The sequence below is a fragment of the Corythoichthys intestinalis genome, chromosome 3, assembly GCF_030265065.1.
Source record: "Corythoichthys intestinalis isolate RoL2023-P3 chromosome 3, ASM3026506v1, whole genome shotgun sequence".
Taxonomy (NCBI): Eukaryota; Metazoa; Chordata; class Actinopteri; order Syngnathiformes; family Syngnathidae; genus Corythoichthys; species Corythoichthys intestinalis.
This window is the reverse complement of record NC_080397.1, coordinates 5,012,776-5,029,813: the sequence shown is the minus strand read 5'-3', so window position 1 is coordinate 5,029,813 and position 17,038 is coordinate 5,012,776. Positions and strand designations below refer to the sequence as shown.

Genomic DNA, 17,038 nt, shown 5'->3' with positions numbered 1-17,038 from the left:
ATTGACTCAAAAAAAGCGTGTTTCGCTTCATTTGAATAACTATTAATTTTAATTTTAAAAAATACTTAAATAAAAAATTACTTACTTAATTAACTTTTGTTTGTTAAAAGTTTGGTATTCATGAGAAAAAAAACCAAGTATAAAATATATGCATTCTGCTTAATCGTCATCTATGTCTATCTGTGGATGTAACATTAAAAATGACTACTGTAAATATCTCCAACTAATGATCAGTATATTTCTTTTTCTTCAGGCACTCTTAGGACCCCCTTGTTTTATGGAGGCGTGGTGGGTCCTTCGTTGGTGACGTCAGCGCTGATTTGGAAGATGGAGCTTAAAGTTGAGCGTAGCAGGCCTGTATTTGAAGTTAATTTTTAACTATTTTAAGTATAAATGTACAGTACGTCTTATAAACCCCAAATGGAACAAAATGTTCATACACCAAGTTGAAAGGTGCGTTCATCTTCATTTTTCTCGGCGGAAGAAGTCGAAAAATTACCTAGCGTGTTGTTGTAGCCAGTTGAAATCTCAATCGGATTCAGTCGTCGCTCAAGTCACTAGGAATTTATTACACATTCATTTACTCCGGGACTACGGAAGACTTTTGATATAGTCAGATTTAAAAGAGTTTTAAAGTAATTCGAAGTACCCATTCGGCACTGATGTGTTCACAAAGCAAGTGATTTAATAGAATCGATATAACGTATTGTCTCCTGCAGTTATTAAAGCGGTTAATATATATATTGGGGGGGTTCCTTACTCACTTGACCTTGTTTCAACTGGTAAGCAGATATGGCAAAAGTACACTACTGCACTAGGGTTGAGAAAAACAGGACCAGTATTCAACCCAACCTCACTTAAATTATGACCAAATACAGTGGTACCTCTACATACGAAGTTAATCCGTTCCAGGAGCTTGTTTGTAAGTCGAAATGGTCGTATGTCGAGCAGGATTTTCCCGTAGGAATACATTATAATTCCATTAATTCGTTCCACAGCCCAAAAACCTGCACTAAATCCTTAAAAAATACTGCTGGTACTATTACAAATGGCAATTACATATAGCAAAACAAAAAAATAATAACTAAAAATCGGATTAATAATATAATAATAATAATAATAATTCGTGTAATAGTGTAACGAAACGGGTTCTAATAAGGCGGACATTTTTTTCTGTACCTGAAGGCACCGCGGCGCTGACGTGACAAAGAGGGAGGGGAGCGGGTGAAAGTTTACTTTCGCTTTCAATGCTTTCTTGAGAACATCGTCAATTGCGGCAGACAGCAGGCGTTTTGTGTTGAATAAGTTGTGAAAGAAATGATGAAAACGTGGCGAAGCTGGCGATTTCTCTGGAGATGTTACCACAATAAGAATTGTCAGCTTAACTTATAAAGACTGGCGAACGATGGTCGGAGGAGGAAAGTGGAGATGTATTGTTGAGCCATTTCACGGATGCCCACCCTATGCTCATATTTTTCTGTCATTTGCATCTTCATTTAGAAGGTAAGCTTCAACTTTTTCCTTGTTTCACCACCTGTACCAACCTTTTCTGAAACATGTGTTGATTTGTCACACAAGAAAATCCGCCGTGCATTCGTTTGCGGTGCTGCCATTGTCGTCGTATTTCGAGCATGTCGTCGGATGTAGAAACAAATGGCGAGTCAAATTTTACGTCGGATGTCGAAAAGTTCGTGTGTCGAAGCGATCGTATGTAGAGGTACCACTGTATGATAATTCAACAAGGCCAAGAATTGCACTTATTTGACTTGATTTATCTCCATAGGTCATAAGGCAGCACCCCCGGCAGCCATCATGCCTCATAAGAGCCAAAAAAGTGGCCAGACTGCCCATTACATCGAGTTAGGGGGCTACCAGTACTGGCCTGTGCTGGTGCCCCGCGGGATACGCCTGTACACTTACGAACAAATCCCTGGGTATCTGCGTGAGAACCCCTACATCACAGATGGATACAGAGCCTACCTGCCCTCCAGGCTCTGCATCAAAAGGTGAGCAGCAGATGGGAAATGTGCATGGGGGAGTTAATTTGTTCAGTATTTAAAAAAGTAACACAGCCGGATATAAATTGTGTCAATGAATCATTTATTTTCTTTAAACAAACTCAACAAAACATTTCAAATAGTGAGGCAGACTGTAATGAATCAGTTTTCTTTATCAACCAGGTGTTTATACAGGCATGAAAATCTCTCACCTTTTGGCAAAATTCGCCGTTTTTTAGTAAAAAAGGGTGACCTACGTGAATTGTGTAGATCCGAGGAGATGATTTTGGGGGGGGTTCGGCAGATTTTTTTTTTTAATGTCAGACGCTTGGTATGCAACCGGGGAAAGCGGCACAAAGCCAAAAAAGCGCACCAGAGTGGCCAAAACATAGACTTCTTTCAACGAAACAAGGGAGGGTACACTGTTGTGTGCTGTCTCTTCGATGCTAAGCTAGGCTGCATGTCGGCCGTGAATGACCTAAAGCTCCGTCACCCAGTTGTAATTTTGGAAGACGACAGGAGACAATTACAAGCTGGCAGATTGTAAGTCCATCTAGCTAACTAACGACATGTTTTATTGAAGTTGTTAAGCCTGTCGCGATATGCAGTAGGGCTGTCCCAAATGACTAATTTCCTCCCGATTAGTCAGCCGACTATTTTTACGATTAGTTGACTAATCTAATAATTTTTTTTTTTTTTTTACTACTTTATTAATGACATTTTTGTTGAAGCTTATTAATTCAGAAACATTTTGGAACACCTAAATTCTTTATTAACGTATAAAAAACCCATAAATATCAATAATAAATCACAAACAATGACGTCAAATGCTGCTGGCATTAACTAGTGCAAAAAAAAAAAAAAGTAAACGGAAACACTGAGACGTCACCTCTTTAACAGGAGTCAAAACAATTCTTACTCTTTTTGTGATATGTCATTGTCTATATAGTTCGAAATGTTAAAATGAATTGCAATGTCCCGGACAACCATTTTCAGAATACTTTGTGTGAGTTCAGATGTTTTTTCTGGTGTGCATTCCGCATTTTTGGGGGAGGGGAAAAAACTGTTCAACTTTTGTTTGTTTTAACCTGAAAATCGATACAGGGCACACTGAAATATTACCACAATTATTTTGAATGAGAATCACACATACTCACAGTAATAAAAATTAAATATATAGTATTAATTTTATAGTATACTACTATATGTATATACACAATGATACTTTATGATATAAAGTAACTAACATTAGTGCAGTCATGGATTACAGTAAGCAGGCCGGTGCTGTTTCCATATATATTTTTATTATAATATGTATATACAGGATATATGTATATATTTTCCCCAAGTGGGAGCTTCCATGAGCCTTATAAATTTAATAATAATTTAAATATATATATACTGTATATATTAATTATTTTATTAACCCTTTAAGGTCTGGGCCTATTTTGTCTGATTTTGCATGCCTTTGAAGTTGCCTTTATATTTCAAAGACAGAATTGTTTACGATGGCCTGGTTTGGTCCCTTTTTTTGTGACACCTTGAACTTCATGTCCAAACTGTTGTTTCCTTCACTGACCAATTATAAATCATAATTTTGGGCCCAAAAAGACCAAAAATTCCAAAATCGTTTTGTCAAAATTTTTAATATTGATGTCCAATTGACAACCAAACATGCGTAATGAACCGTTTTGAAACTTTGTAATATTTATTCAACATGTTAGGATGAACATTCAACCAAAAAAATTTAGAATAAATAGTCTTTTATTTGACAATTCAACATAAACAACAGGTATAGTCATAGGCGTTTTTTGCATTTATACATGCTCTAGTCAAAACAGGTTATATACAGCAGACCAAACAGTGAAGAACAGTGAAAAAATATACCATCTAACACAAAAAGTGTTTAGAGGCCATCTCTTTATGAGTTTAGGTATTGCGGCCCATCACCTGATGAAAACTGTACACACAATCAAGCTTCTTGAACACACATTTATATACACAAATTGAGAAGACTGATTGTGGGAAAAAAATATATATATATAACATTGGGGAAAAAAGTATTTTCAAAAATATTTACAATAAACAAGTTAAATTTTTTTCAGGCATGCCACTCCGAAAAGCAGTTTCGTCCTGGAATTAGACACAGGGCTACATCACAGCCCACACTTCCATGGGGTGTCGGTCCTCTTTCCACCCTTCCATTTTCATTTCACTTTACTTTCATTGTCACTATAAATGTACATGAAACAAAAGTCAGTATTTATGAAAATAATAAAGTATAAAATAAAAATATATACAGCAACAAATAATAATGGAATATAGGCCTGAACGATATTGGAAAAAACTATTGTTGCGATTTTTTTTAGGTGTGCAATATATTGCGATATTATATTGCGATAGTAAAAAAAAAAAAATAATAATAATTTTAAAGAAATATTCACTAGATGACTTGAATAGCTGTTTGGAAATACTTTGCATGACACACCGTGACCACAGTGTATTCATATAATACGGTTTCATTTGTGAATGATTAAGATTGCTGTATTATTATGAAGGGATCCAGGAAGCCATGTCTGCACAAAATAGATAATTTCTTGAACACAATATTTGACACTTCAACAGCAGCAAAAACATTAAATGACAAATAAAAGAGCAGGTGCATTCGTCCCCTGAGTTTTTGACAAAATATAACAATAAATAACAACTTCGGTAAAATAACAACAAAGTTGTAAACATATTTGAACAAAAATATTAAATATGACAAATAAGAGTTGTTCACAAACTATAACAATAAATAAGAACCTCAGTAAAACAATAAAGTTGTCAACATATTTGAACTTAAATATTAAATCTGTCAAATAAAAGTGCAAGTGCATTAGTCCCCTGAGTTGTTTACACAAAATATAACAATATAGAACTGCAAAACTGCAACAAAGTTGTAAAAATATTTTTAAAAATATTAAGTATCAAAACTTTATGTGCAGCTGTACTATAGTTATTTGAAAAATACGATTTACAGTTAATTTAAATATAAAAGAAACAGAAACTCAATTGAACTTGTAAATAATTGAACTGAATAACAGCAAATAACTGATGAATAACAGAACCATTTTAACTCCCAAATTTATGTATTTGTCTGCATATCGTCCACCTTCCTTGCTCAGCAATTCTCAACTGGGTCTCATAGGTTTTTGGCCAAGACTACTAGTTTATCCACCATTGCAGGCTTGAGACAACAACGTTGGCACGTAACAATGTTCCCACCTGTACTAAAAAGCCTCTGATGGGAAGCTCGTAGCAGGAATGCATAGATACCTGCGTTTTAAATGGTCCCACATGTTCGACGGATTACTTCTTGTTGAGGCAACCATGGCGAGGCACTGTCAACAGGGCTGTTTTTTGTTCTTTATATTCTTGTCGATAGCCAAAATACTTCCAAATCTCCTTTTGGAGACAGTCTTCCCTATTCAACGTGCTGCTTGATTGCTTGCTTTCACTTTGAAAACGGCCCCTCCTCCCTCCGCTGTGCTGTTCGGCCCCTCCTCCCTCCACTCCGCTCTAGCAGGGGAGGGGGAGGAGCCGATGACTGCGAGCTGGAGAGAATGAGAGACTGTGCACTCTCTTTCTCGCTCCTTGCTCAAAACAAACGTTTGTGGATTTAAAAAAATGAAATGAAAAAACTATCGCACGTCCTTGCGATGGGACTATTGCGCATGCGCACATCGCGATGGCGATGTTTAAACGATATATCGTTCAGGCCTAATGGAAATCTATATGTATGACAATAGAAAGAATACCGTAGCTGAATATGTGCTACATCCCTAATCTTCATATAGAAAGAAGACCACAAATTATACTTTGATCTGATATGCACATTTTATTATTACATACACAAACACGCACTTATATTGCATCAAAATTAACTTTGTCTTGCAATATCAAAAGAAACTTTTACAGCATTACAAAAAAAAAAAAAAAAAAAAAAAAAAAAGTGAGTTGGCTTACCTCTGCTCGTCGATGGCGTCACCCACGTGTTCAAATCCGTCACTATCTTCACTCGAGGACTCTTCCGAAGAAGACGATGATGACGAATTTGGACCACCCTCTTCCTCAAGTTGATCAAAAAGCACAATTGCTTGCGCTAAATTTAGTTTTCCGTTCATCCTCAAAGTCACACAAAGTCGCTCGCCCGCTTGCTTGATTCAAACGGCCGTCGCTCGCCCCCTCGCTGCGTCAGAACACTCCTGCCTCTCGTTCGGTGGAACCTCGCACGGCAGTTAAATTTATTAAAAAAAAAAACGCATTTTGTGCTTCCACTGTGACTTCGAAAGGGTTCGTTTGATTTGTGTTTTTTTCATGGAGCTTCCGTTTTGAAAAAGGACAAGAAATGATGGAAATATAGACATAAACAAATGATCCATGCAGCGTTTTAATGTTTTTTTGAGAGGACAATAAAACTATAAAACTTAAATGACAATATCTCACGTTTTAGTTGGTCGATTGACTTCAAATAACAACGAGAGTAAACCGCAACTTCCACACTTTAAAACGAGACCAACCAACGGCATGTGGGTGACGTAATTAAAACGCGAGGGTGCTTCAAAGACGACGTGCGCTGAGGACGCGCCGGCGCGTCCTTCGACTCTCAAGGGTTAAATAAAATGGACGTTGATATAACGCACATAAAGGCAACTTCCATTAAAAAAAATCGTTGGAAAGTTGTATGGATTTACAATCCGCTAGCTTGTCGTTTCTTGTTGTCTTCCAAAATTACACTTGGGTGACGGCGCTTCAAGTGTTCGTTCAGAGCCGATGTGCTACTGTGGTATGCGAGCTCAGCTTAGCAAAGACTACACACAGTGGCACCCTCCATATTTTCCTTGAAATAATTCCAGGCTCTGGCTATTCTGGTCCGCTTTTTTGGCTTCATGCCACTTTCACGTGTCACCAATTCTGGCCTTTTTGGTAATTGGCGGTGTTTTCAACTCCTCGCCGTACTGAGGAGTGAACCGGCGATTCACTTGGCTCGTTGTCGTCGGTTCGTCCGATTTCCTGCTCAGGAAGGCGGCGGCGTGCATAAAAACACCGAGAGGCGTCGGATGGTGCTTTATGAATAATTTTATTGACCAAAACAAAAACGTGGGGATGCAGCAACTGAACTCCGCGCTACCCGTGCACTTTCCCAACTCACGGATCTCGCTCCCTCTCTCTCGCTCGCCCACTTTCTTCCTCTTTGCTCAATCTGACAATGCCGGTCACATTGAAATACCAGCGGCCCCCTTGGGGGTGCCAGTAACGACCGCTTGCATCGCGAGCGCCCGCCATTCTAAACTTTATTCACATGTAATTTTTTATTTTTTTTTTATTTTTTTTTATTTTTTTACCCGTCATTACCCGTCGACAGTATATTTTGCCCGTCGACACATTTACGTCATCGATGACGTCGACAACGTCGACTAGTCGGGACAGCTCTAATATGCAGTGAGTCCATTTATGGCACGGTAAATAAAAATGAGGGCGGTCATTTTCACGGCTGTGTTTTATCGTTGCGTGCGTGTACACGTGCGTGTTGATAGCATGTGAGACTTCAGTTCTTTTCACAGATGTTTATTGGTCATTAACACGCCGTTGAATTAAATTTCCGACATACAAAATAAGGAAACACATCTTTATTAAAAGGCAACTGAAGACCTTTCCGGATTTTGGTGTAATTTTACGAATATAAACATTGGACGAGTTCATCAAAACAATCATGAAATTATCAACACGTAATTGCAAGGATAGTGTGCGTTTTTTTTTTTTTTTTGCACTCCGTTAATGGTCCCTTCGCAAACCCGGACGTGTGACGTAGATTCCCCGACACAATGGAGAAGACTATCCACAGCTAGCATAGCAGCAACAACGGTGTCAGTGATATTTCCACCAAAGGTAACCATTCAGGATCGCGCTTTCGTGACGCTACCGATGGCCAAGGCTCCCAGGAAAGATGAACTACAATTAATCCCTACATGTTTGAACCTGAGGCGTCAGATGACGGCGATTTACTTGACACAGCAGATGTCGTCATGACGCCGATTGACAGCTCGACACTTCACGAACGGGAGAGTCAGTGGTAAGCTTAAGTCCAGCATCGTGATTTTTTTATTTGAGAGAATGCCATTACATGGTTGTATATTTTTCCATGCTCTCCACATAGCTAAAACTGGATATTAGGTAATGGGACAGCTCCTACCGATCTAAATATGGTAAAGCTAGCCCAAATGTGGCTAAATGAATGATATGTTATTGAGGCTTTATATTTACCCTGTGACAGGCCAAAAAACAACGAGCCAAGGACCTATTTGGTGCTGGGGACATTTGAATTTACATAATACCTATTGATATAGTAATAAAATCACATGAGTAGACCTGTCAGTAAACCTATCTACTTAAGACAGGGCAACAGCAACAAAAAAAATGTAGCACTTCAACAAACAGGCAGTAGGAGTCCGCCTCGTTTATCAACAGAAGTGTATCAAATTTTAGAATCAGAGGGCCCACTTACGTCTTTGTAAAACCAAGGTTGCATTGTTGTAGGTTTTCAAAGCTGTCGTCGCTGAAATGATGAAAACAATGAGCCAATTGGGGACCTGTGTGCATGCTCACAAAAACGGTCCAAACCTTTGCAGAAGAAGTTTTTTTTGACCACTCAAAGAGTCTCGAGTCTTCCTGTGAGCAAATCGTCGCTTCACATCGAGATGGCATGACGAATCTCGCGAGTAAAACCCAGGAAATGTTTGCAATATATGGCGAGGATAGCGTGGTGCTATATTTCCATGTTCAGAGTGGTGGCGACGCTCCCTGGAAGCTACGTCATCAGGTGGCGGTCGGCAGGGCGGCGCGTCCCTCGTTGCTATGGTGTTGCTATGGCTATAACTTTAAAACTACACGGTCAATTATTATTGTTTTTTTTAATTTTATTTTTTTTTTTTATGTGACTTTTTGAGACAGCGAATGATGCATTTAATACAATTCAACCGAGTAAATCACTCGAGAGCGAAATCCAATAGCTCTTCAGTCGCCCTTTAAACACTGCAAACGTTAGCGTTGCTACATTGAGGCTAAAGGGAAAAAGATGACCTACTTTAGCCTGCTGTAAAACATTGGCAGTCTTCTCCAAAAAGCAAACTTGCGGTTAGAGGGTGACACTTCAAACATGAAAATCTGGTTAACAGCATTTGCAAATGAAAAAAAATGAACAAAATTGATTACTGACACCACATGCAATGACAAAAACAGCTTTTTTGTGGCGTGTTAAGCTTACTGTTAGCGGTTTAGCGAACATCCGGTGAACGGTTCAAAATAAAAGCACATCGTGTTCGTCTTATAAATAACAATTTCTGGAGTTAATCCCACATACAGTACTTCAGAATTCAGATTCTACACTAAGAATAACTTTAAAATGACACCCTTAATGAAAAATCTTTTTGGCAATGATTATAATGCTAACGTAGTATACTATAATATTGATAAAGATTAAAGAATTGTTTTGAATCATGTTGGAAAGGCGAAATCAGTGTTCTGAATCGGTTTACATTCTATTATTTTGCACTAGTTAATGCTATTAGCATTTGACTTCATTGTTTATTTGTGATTTATTGTTATTTGTGTTTTTTGTACTTTCATAAAGAATTTAAGTGTTCCAATTTTTTTTTTGTGAATCAATAAGCGTCATCAAAAATTTCACTGCTAAATTAGTAAAAGAAAAAAAAACATTAGATTAGATGACTAATCGTAAAAAAAGTCGGCTGACTAATTGGTCGTTTGGGAGAGCCCTAGTTGTACAGTGTACCAGAACATATTTTCTCCATACCCTTTTCACCTTTTTAACCCCTGACGCATTTTCATGCCTGTCATAAATACAATCCCAAATTTCAAAGCACACTCTCTTGTATGACAATTTACAGTTTGAATGGGAGTTTGTGTTGAAAGGAGACTCTTAAGCTATTATATGAATGAGTTTATGTGTGTGGTTTCTTTTAAAAAAAAAAAAACAACAACAACAACTAGGGCTGCAGCTATCAATTTTTTTGTAATCGAGTATTCGAATGAAATTCTATCGATTAATCGAGTAATCGGATAAAATATTTTTTTTAGGTAGAGAGCAATTAATAAATGTACATGAGAATACAAGACATTTCATCTAATATGGAACCATTTTCAGACAATCAATTTCTATTTTCGATGTACATTGTTGAAAACAGTCAACAATTGCATCTCAGATGTGACTAGAAAAAAACAAGTTCACTGCTTTGACACAAAAAAATTCAGAGCTTATTAAATGAAATTTTATTTCTTACCTAAAAATGTCATTGCGCTTGATAACACACATCACGTAAAAGTTTGTGTTTTTCCACACATTTCAATTGAATTTATTTAAGTTTAAGTCTAAATTGTAAGTCCCGATAGGATTTTGAGTTTTTGGAGTTTTCAAAATAAATTTATGATACCTGTTGTATACTAGGACATTAGGTACCAGTGCTACTTGTTTCATCCATCAATGACTACTAAACTCAAAATGACAAAATCTCAGTAATCTTTTTTATGCTTTATTTTACACCCTCATCACTCTACAGTGGTAAAGCCAGTATGAAAGGAATGTTAGCCACACAGACAGTAGTCATGATTACAGTAATAGAAAACTAGCCCTCCGCAGGGCTAATGTTACGTTAGCAAGGTACAGTAACGTTAATCTTATTTAATAGCGCTATGCTAATGTCATTTTACCTTTTCCCGAGTGTCGCTCTGCCTTTGTAGGAGCGGGGGCTATGTGGGCAGGTTGCCCGATCCGGGTTTCGGGGGTGGTCATCGGTCACAGAGTCCAGCCGGGGGTGGTGAAGCGTTGGCAGTGCCGGGGTATTATTAATCATGCAAGCGCTGTATTACAGTGAATACATGAAACAGTGTTCACCTTGGTCTTCAGCTTGAAATGCTCCCACACGTTTGACATTTTCTGCCTTTTCTTGGTGCGTTTCGCTTGGCTTTCGTAGGCTTCTTCGTCATTATCCGTGCATGGTTGAAATCAAATATATCCACTGTCGCTGTTTTCTTCCGGTACATACGTGACGTCAGCGCGTTGTGCCGCGTTAAAAGTGGTCAGGGCAAAACATGCTTAGAGCTGGCAAAATTAAATGATTCCTTGAGGCGTATAAAAGTACTCTGATCAGTTTTTAAACTCAAGTTACTCGAGTATTTGTTTCAGCTCAAGAGACAACTTTAACAACCAACCAACAATAACTCAAGCGCTAATATGTTTCTCCAAAACACAATACAAACGGACACTTAAGACACTGATTAGCATAATCGCTTACTAGTTTATCACTCCGTGCTAAGTAGTACAGTGCTGCCCAAAAGTATTGGCAAACCTGCAATTCTGTCAGAAAATGATTGCAATTACAAATGCGTTGGTAGTAATATCTTCATTGGTTTTGCTTGCAATGAAAAAACACAAAAGAGAATGAAAAAAACATTTCATCATTATCATTTTACTCAAAACTCCAAAAATGGGCCGAACAAAGGTATAGACCCTACTCACCTACGTCACAAAATGGGCGTGTCGCTGTTTCCGGCCCCCATACTGTACCTCTTTTTCAGACCTATTCTCATTGTTTTCTATTAGTCGAGCAAGTTATAGAGCAATTCATGGAAGCCCCGGTGTTATCTGACGCTGTAAACTCATTGGATCCGTTGCATAAAAGGCGTTACGTGGAAAAGCTTCAGTTTATCCATTCGCCAGATCCGTATTTGATGCCTAAATCGATGTTTTTCGACCCGCTGGCTTCGCCTGACATCTGATACCCACACAAAATCAGCCTATTCTCACGAAAGTTTGAAAAACTTTAAGAGCTTGGAGGCTTATAAATGCTACGTTGCTGGTTAGGTGAAACACGTCCTCGTACACGAAAATTCGGCAGGAATCTTGTGCTCGGAAGGTGAGTTACGAAATTTTCAATTGAAAATCTTTTGTTCTTGCTAACATCCACTGTCAAGTCTAATGTATTTCATGTCATTTGTCAATGGAGCTAGGGCTTTTAATGTTTATATGGTTTAGCGATAGCACTAACTACATACATACGTGTATGTTGTCGGCGATTAGCCTAGCAATGATCTTAATTGTGGTTGTCAGCCCGAAACCCTCTAAATATATATTAAATGCATCTTACCAGATATAAAATGACTACTACATAATCTGTGGTAGTCGTTTGGAGCCCAGTTGTCTCGTCGAATTGCAGCAGTCAATCGCGGCCTCCTCTTCGTGTCTCTCGGAATACGGTAAAAATTCAAGTCTCTCCGTCTATCTTCTCTGTTTTTGCAACCGACCGCCACACACGACTTCACCATTTTGAGTATTAATGTTGACGAGCAGTAAAACGTGCAATAATAGGAAGAATTTACGAAGCGCTAATGCATTTCTATGGCGAGTATGCGGACATCATGGCGCGGGGGCGTGGCTGTGACGTCACGTGAGTAGGGTCTATTGGCCCCCTCCGCCTAATACTTGGTAGCACCACCTTTAGACAAAATAACTGAACAACCGCTTCCGGTATCCATCAATGAGTTTCTTAAAATGCTCTGCTGGAATTTTAGACCATTCTTCTTTGGCCAACTGCTCCAGGAATGTGACATTTGAAGGGTGCCTGCTCCAAACTGCCATTTTCAGATCTCTCCACAGGTGTTCTATGGGATTCAAGTCTGGACTCATTGCCACTTTTCTAGTGCTTTTTGAAGTGTGTTTTGGATCATTTCCTGTTGGAAGACCCATGACCACTTAGGGAGACCAAGCTTTCTCACACTGGTCCCTACATTATGTTGCAAAATTTGTTGCTAGTCTTCAGACTTCATAATGCCATGCACATGGTCAAGCAGTCCAGTGCCAGAGGCGCAAAGCAACCCCAAAACATCAGCGAACCTCTGCCATGTTTGACTGTGGGGACCGTGTTCTTTTCTTGTCAATGCCTTTTCCAAAAAAGCATTACTTTTGTCTCATCTGACCAGAGAACAATCTTCCAAAACGTTTTTGGCTTTCTCAGGTAAGTTTTGGCAAACTCCACCCGGGCTTTTTATGTCTCTGGGTCAGAAATGGGGTCTTCCTGGGTATCCTACCATAGAGTCCCTTTTCATTCAGACGCCGACAGATAGTACGGGTTGACACCATTGTACCCTCGGACTGCAGGACAGCTTGAACTTGTTTGGATGTTAGTCGAGATTCTTTATCCACCATCTGCACAATCTTTCATTGTAATCTCTCGTCAATTTTTCTTTTCCGTCCACATCTAGGGAAGTTAGCCCCAGTGCCATGGGCTTTACAGTTATTGATGACACTGTGCACGGTTGACACAGGAACATTGAAGTCTTTGGAGATGGACTTGTAGCCTTCAGATTGCCCATGCTTCCTCACAATTTTGCTTGTCAAGTCCTCAGATGGTTTTTGGTCTTCTTTCCTTTGTCCATGCTCAATGTGGTACACAAAAAGGACACAGGGCAGAGGTTGAGTCAACTTTAATTGATTTTAACTGGCTGCACATGTGATTTAGTTATTGTCACCACCTTCTGTGTGCCACGGGTGCTGTTAATTACACAAATTATAGAAGCATTACAGGATTTTTCAAAGGGTGCCAATGCTTTTGTCCGGCTTATTTTTGGAGTTTTGTGTAAAATGGTGATTTTTTTTTTTTTCCCATTCTATTTTGTGTTTTTTCATTGCAAGCAAAATAAATGAAGATATTACTACCAAAGCATTTGCAATCATTTTCTGGGAGAGATTGAGCATTATCGGAAAGAATTGCAGGGGTGCCAATACTTTTGGCCAGCAGTGTCGTAAGGTCTCGTCAACAAAAAATATAAACAATACCATTGGCTTCATTTACTCACCTCTGGCGGAGGCACACTGGATCTAACAACGCAAAAGACAATCCAACTCTCGACACTCCGTAATACAGTATTATTGATTCAGAAACCCAACCTGAGTGTAGCAGTGAACTCCCTCTTTTTTACTATCACAGGCACGCATGCAGCCTCACATTACAGACACACACAAGGACGCAAACAGAACTGCTCATAGCTGCAAAAATGGCAAAAATCGGTTATCTAATTAGTTTGCAACTAATTTATTGATTTTAATCGATTAGTTGTTGCAGCCTTGGATACCAGCAAATTTATGGTGTGCGATAAAATCAGCCTTTGAAGGACGGTTAGATGGGTGCGTGATCCACGTGTGCTTAGACAAGAAATGATGGTAGTTGGCTGAGTGCTTTGCAGCTTGTTGGTTTGTTGAATTGCTTGCCCTGCGTCTTGCCGCTCTCCCGGCAGCTTGTTCATCCTTTCCAACGAGACGGTGAACATCTGGACTCACCTGCTTGGTTTCCTGCTCTTCTTCTTCCTGGCTGTGTATCACATGGCCCAAGTTCTGCCCCAGCTAGGAGTCTCCCGTGAGGATTACGTCATCTACTCCATAGGACTCTTTTGCTTCCAGGTACACTCTTCCCCTGTGTAATCGCAAAGGTGCCACGAGATGGAGCCAAAAGTATCCGTCAACATGTCACCATTGTGTGTCTAGTTGTGTCTGCTCTGCTCGGCGGGCTACCACGTGTTCTGCTGCCATCGCTCAGAGAAGACCAGCCGGCGCTGGATGGCGCTGGACTACGCTGGCGTGTCAGTGGGCATCCTTGGCTGCTATGTGCCTGCCGTCTTTTATGCCTTTTACTGCAATAATGTGAGTACATGTAAACAAATAATGCTTTAGTCAAAGAACATGGTGAAATATCCCTTCCCTCAAAAAAATTGAGAAAGACAAATACTTTTGTGTGTCAGTACTGGCGTCAGGTGTACCTGGTGACTGTGCTGGCGATGATCCTGGCTGTGTTCCTGGCTCACATCCACCCAAACTTCCTGAGCAAGCAGTGGCGTCGTCCCCGCTTGTTGGCCTTCTGTGCGCTAGCGTCGTGCGGACTAGTGCCCGTTGTTCACTGGGTCTACGACGCTGGTGGATTCTCCTCAGAACTCGTGCAAGTACGTCTGTGTGCATTATTATGAAGATTGTTTTTTTCCATTTAAAAAAACAAAAACAAATTAACACTAGTTTTTCTGCAGGCATTCGTTCCCCGCGTGCTTGTCATGTATTTGATGGCGGCGTTGGCGCTGCTCTTCTACATCTCTAAAGTGCCCGAAAGATACTTCCCAGGTAAACCGCGCCAACTCCAAATTACTCACAAATAATTGAGACAAACTTTTCAATTAAAGGCATCTAGTCATTTTTTATGGTCCCAAAAATAATTTGTAAAATCTTTGGAAAGTTGAGTTTTGCCTGTGGTTTTAGGCCAGCTGAACTACGTGGGCTCGAGCCACCAGCTGTGGCACGTGTTGCTGCTTCTCATGTTCTACTGGTGGCATCAGTCATCTTGCTTCATCATGGCATACAGACACAGCCGGCCATGCCCCGGCGACCTCGTTGACACCAACGTACACTCCTAGCTACCCCCAAGAAGACTACACTACAATCGTAAGTAAGAAAATACCACAGCACGAGACTAGAATAAACTTCATTCAATCAGAAGACAATTACTTTGTCTACACTAAAAATAGATTATCGCCGCCGGTTTTTAGAAATTTGACGTATATTGGTATCGCCCTCCCTTTTTTTTTTTTTTTTTTTTTAAATCCGATACTGTATGAAAAAATGCAGCCGTGCCTCTTTCTCTTCACTAGTATTCCGCCCTTCCTCTGATTGGTTAAAGGATAATAATCAGAGTGTTGTTAATCTTACTTTAAAAAAATAATTAGTTAAGTTACTAATGATCCTAAAATATAATTGAGTTACTTCATTGTAAGAGTAATTAGTTACTCAGCAACATAACTGAATGTACTTTTCATGTTCTACACTAGGAGTGGGAACCTCTTGGTACATCACGATACGATACGATTTGCGATACAAAGCTCACGATAACGATGATCTGACGATATGGCGATACAACGATTATCGATACATTGGTCAGGAAATCATTCTAGAATATTCTACAAACAATTAATAAACAGAAAAACAAGCTTCTGCTGTGAATTGGAATGAGTTTATCACTAGTAGACGTCCAATCCATTTGAACTGGGAGGGTGTCATCATCATTTACCGGTTGATTTTCAGTTACTTCCTGTTGATTTTGGGGGTATTTCACGGGTCACTTCCTGTTTATTTTGAGTTACAGAACAGGAAGTGACCTGCGAATCACCCAAATGAACTCAACAGGAAATGACCGGTAAATGCCCTGAACAATGAACAAACGTTCCCAGTCTAAACGGATTGGGCATCGTGCACCGTCAATGCAGCCTTAGAGTTCACTGAGTCACTATTATGGTGGAAGATTTTGGTGGTAATATGGTGGTTGAAACTTGTTGGTTCCTTTTTATTTTCCTTTTTTAGACATTGACACCTTTTTAAAACGATATCTTGATTCTCGGCAGGAATATATCGATAACCTTTGGTGATACAAAGTATCACGATATATCACCATTTCGATATTTTGTCACACCCCTATTCTACACGGTATTACATTATACATTCTATAACATCTTTCACATAAAATATGTTTATATTAACTGATTGAATTGAATTGAACTGAATTGAATTGAACTTTTTTCATCCCAAAAAAGAAAAGTAGGTCACACTTTTCAATTTTTTTTTTTTTTTTTTATCCACAATGAGGAAAATAAATATTTGAACACCCTGCGATATTCTCCCAAGAAGTTCTCCCAATTAGACATGATGGGCGGGCTTGAAATTTTCATAGTAGGTGCTTTTCCACTGTGAGAGACAATCTAAAGGGAAAAAAATCCAGAAATCACAGTGCATGATTTTTTTTTCAACACTTTATTTGTATTATACTGCTGCAAATAAGTATTTGAACACCTGACGATCAGCAAGAAATGTGAGCCTTAAAGACCTGTTAGTCGCCTTTAAAAAGTCCAACAAACCGTGAAGTGGACTTTTTGAGTCTTACTTTTTGACCTGT

General features: G+C 39.2%; 1 protein-coding gene across 4 annotated transcripts in view; it reads left to right on the top strand.

The window, feature by feature from the left end:
* Positions 1-288: 288 nt before the first annotated feature.
* paqr3a (progestin and adipoQ receptor family member IIIa) overlaps positions 289-17,038 on the top strand; it is a 31,000-nt gene continuing 14,250 nt past the window's right edge. For 2 of the 4 annotated variants that reach the window (XM_057832324.1, XM_057832325.1), the window contains exons 1-7: positions 289-453; positions 1,784-2,006; positions 14,349-14,511; positions 14,596-14,751; positions 14,850-15,047; positions 15,129-15,219; positions 15,355-15,537. In XM_057832324.1, coding sequence (XP_057688307.1) covers positions 1,813-2,006; positions 14,349-14,511; positions 14,596-14,751; positions 14,850-15,047; positions 15,129-15,219; positions 15,355-15,509 — 957 coding nt within the window. In that variant the 5' untranslated portion in view covers positions 289-453; positions 1,784-1,812 and the 3' untranslated portion in view covers positions 15,510-15,537. Of the gene's footprint in view, positions 454-1,783; positions 2,007-14,348; positions 14,512-14,595; positions 14,752-14,849; positions 15,048-15,128; positions 15,220-15,354; positions 15,542-17,038 lie in introns of those variants that run through there. The other 2 variants (XM_057832326.1, XM_057832327.1) reach the window with 2 other exon arrangements.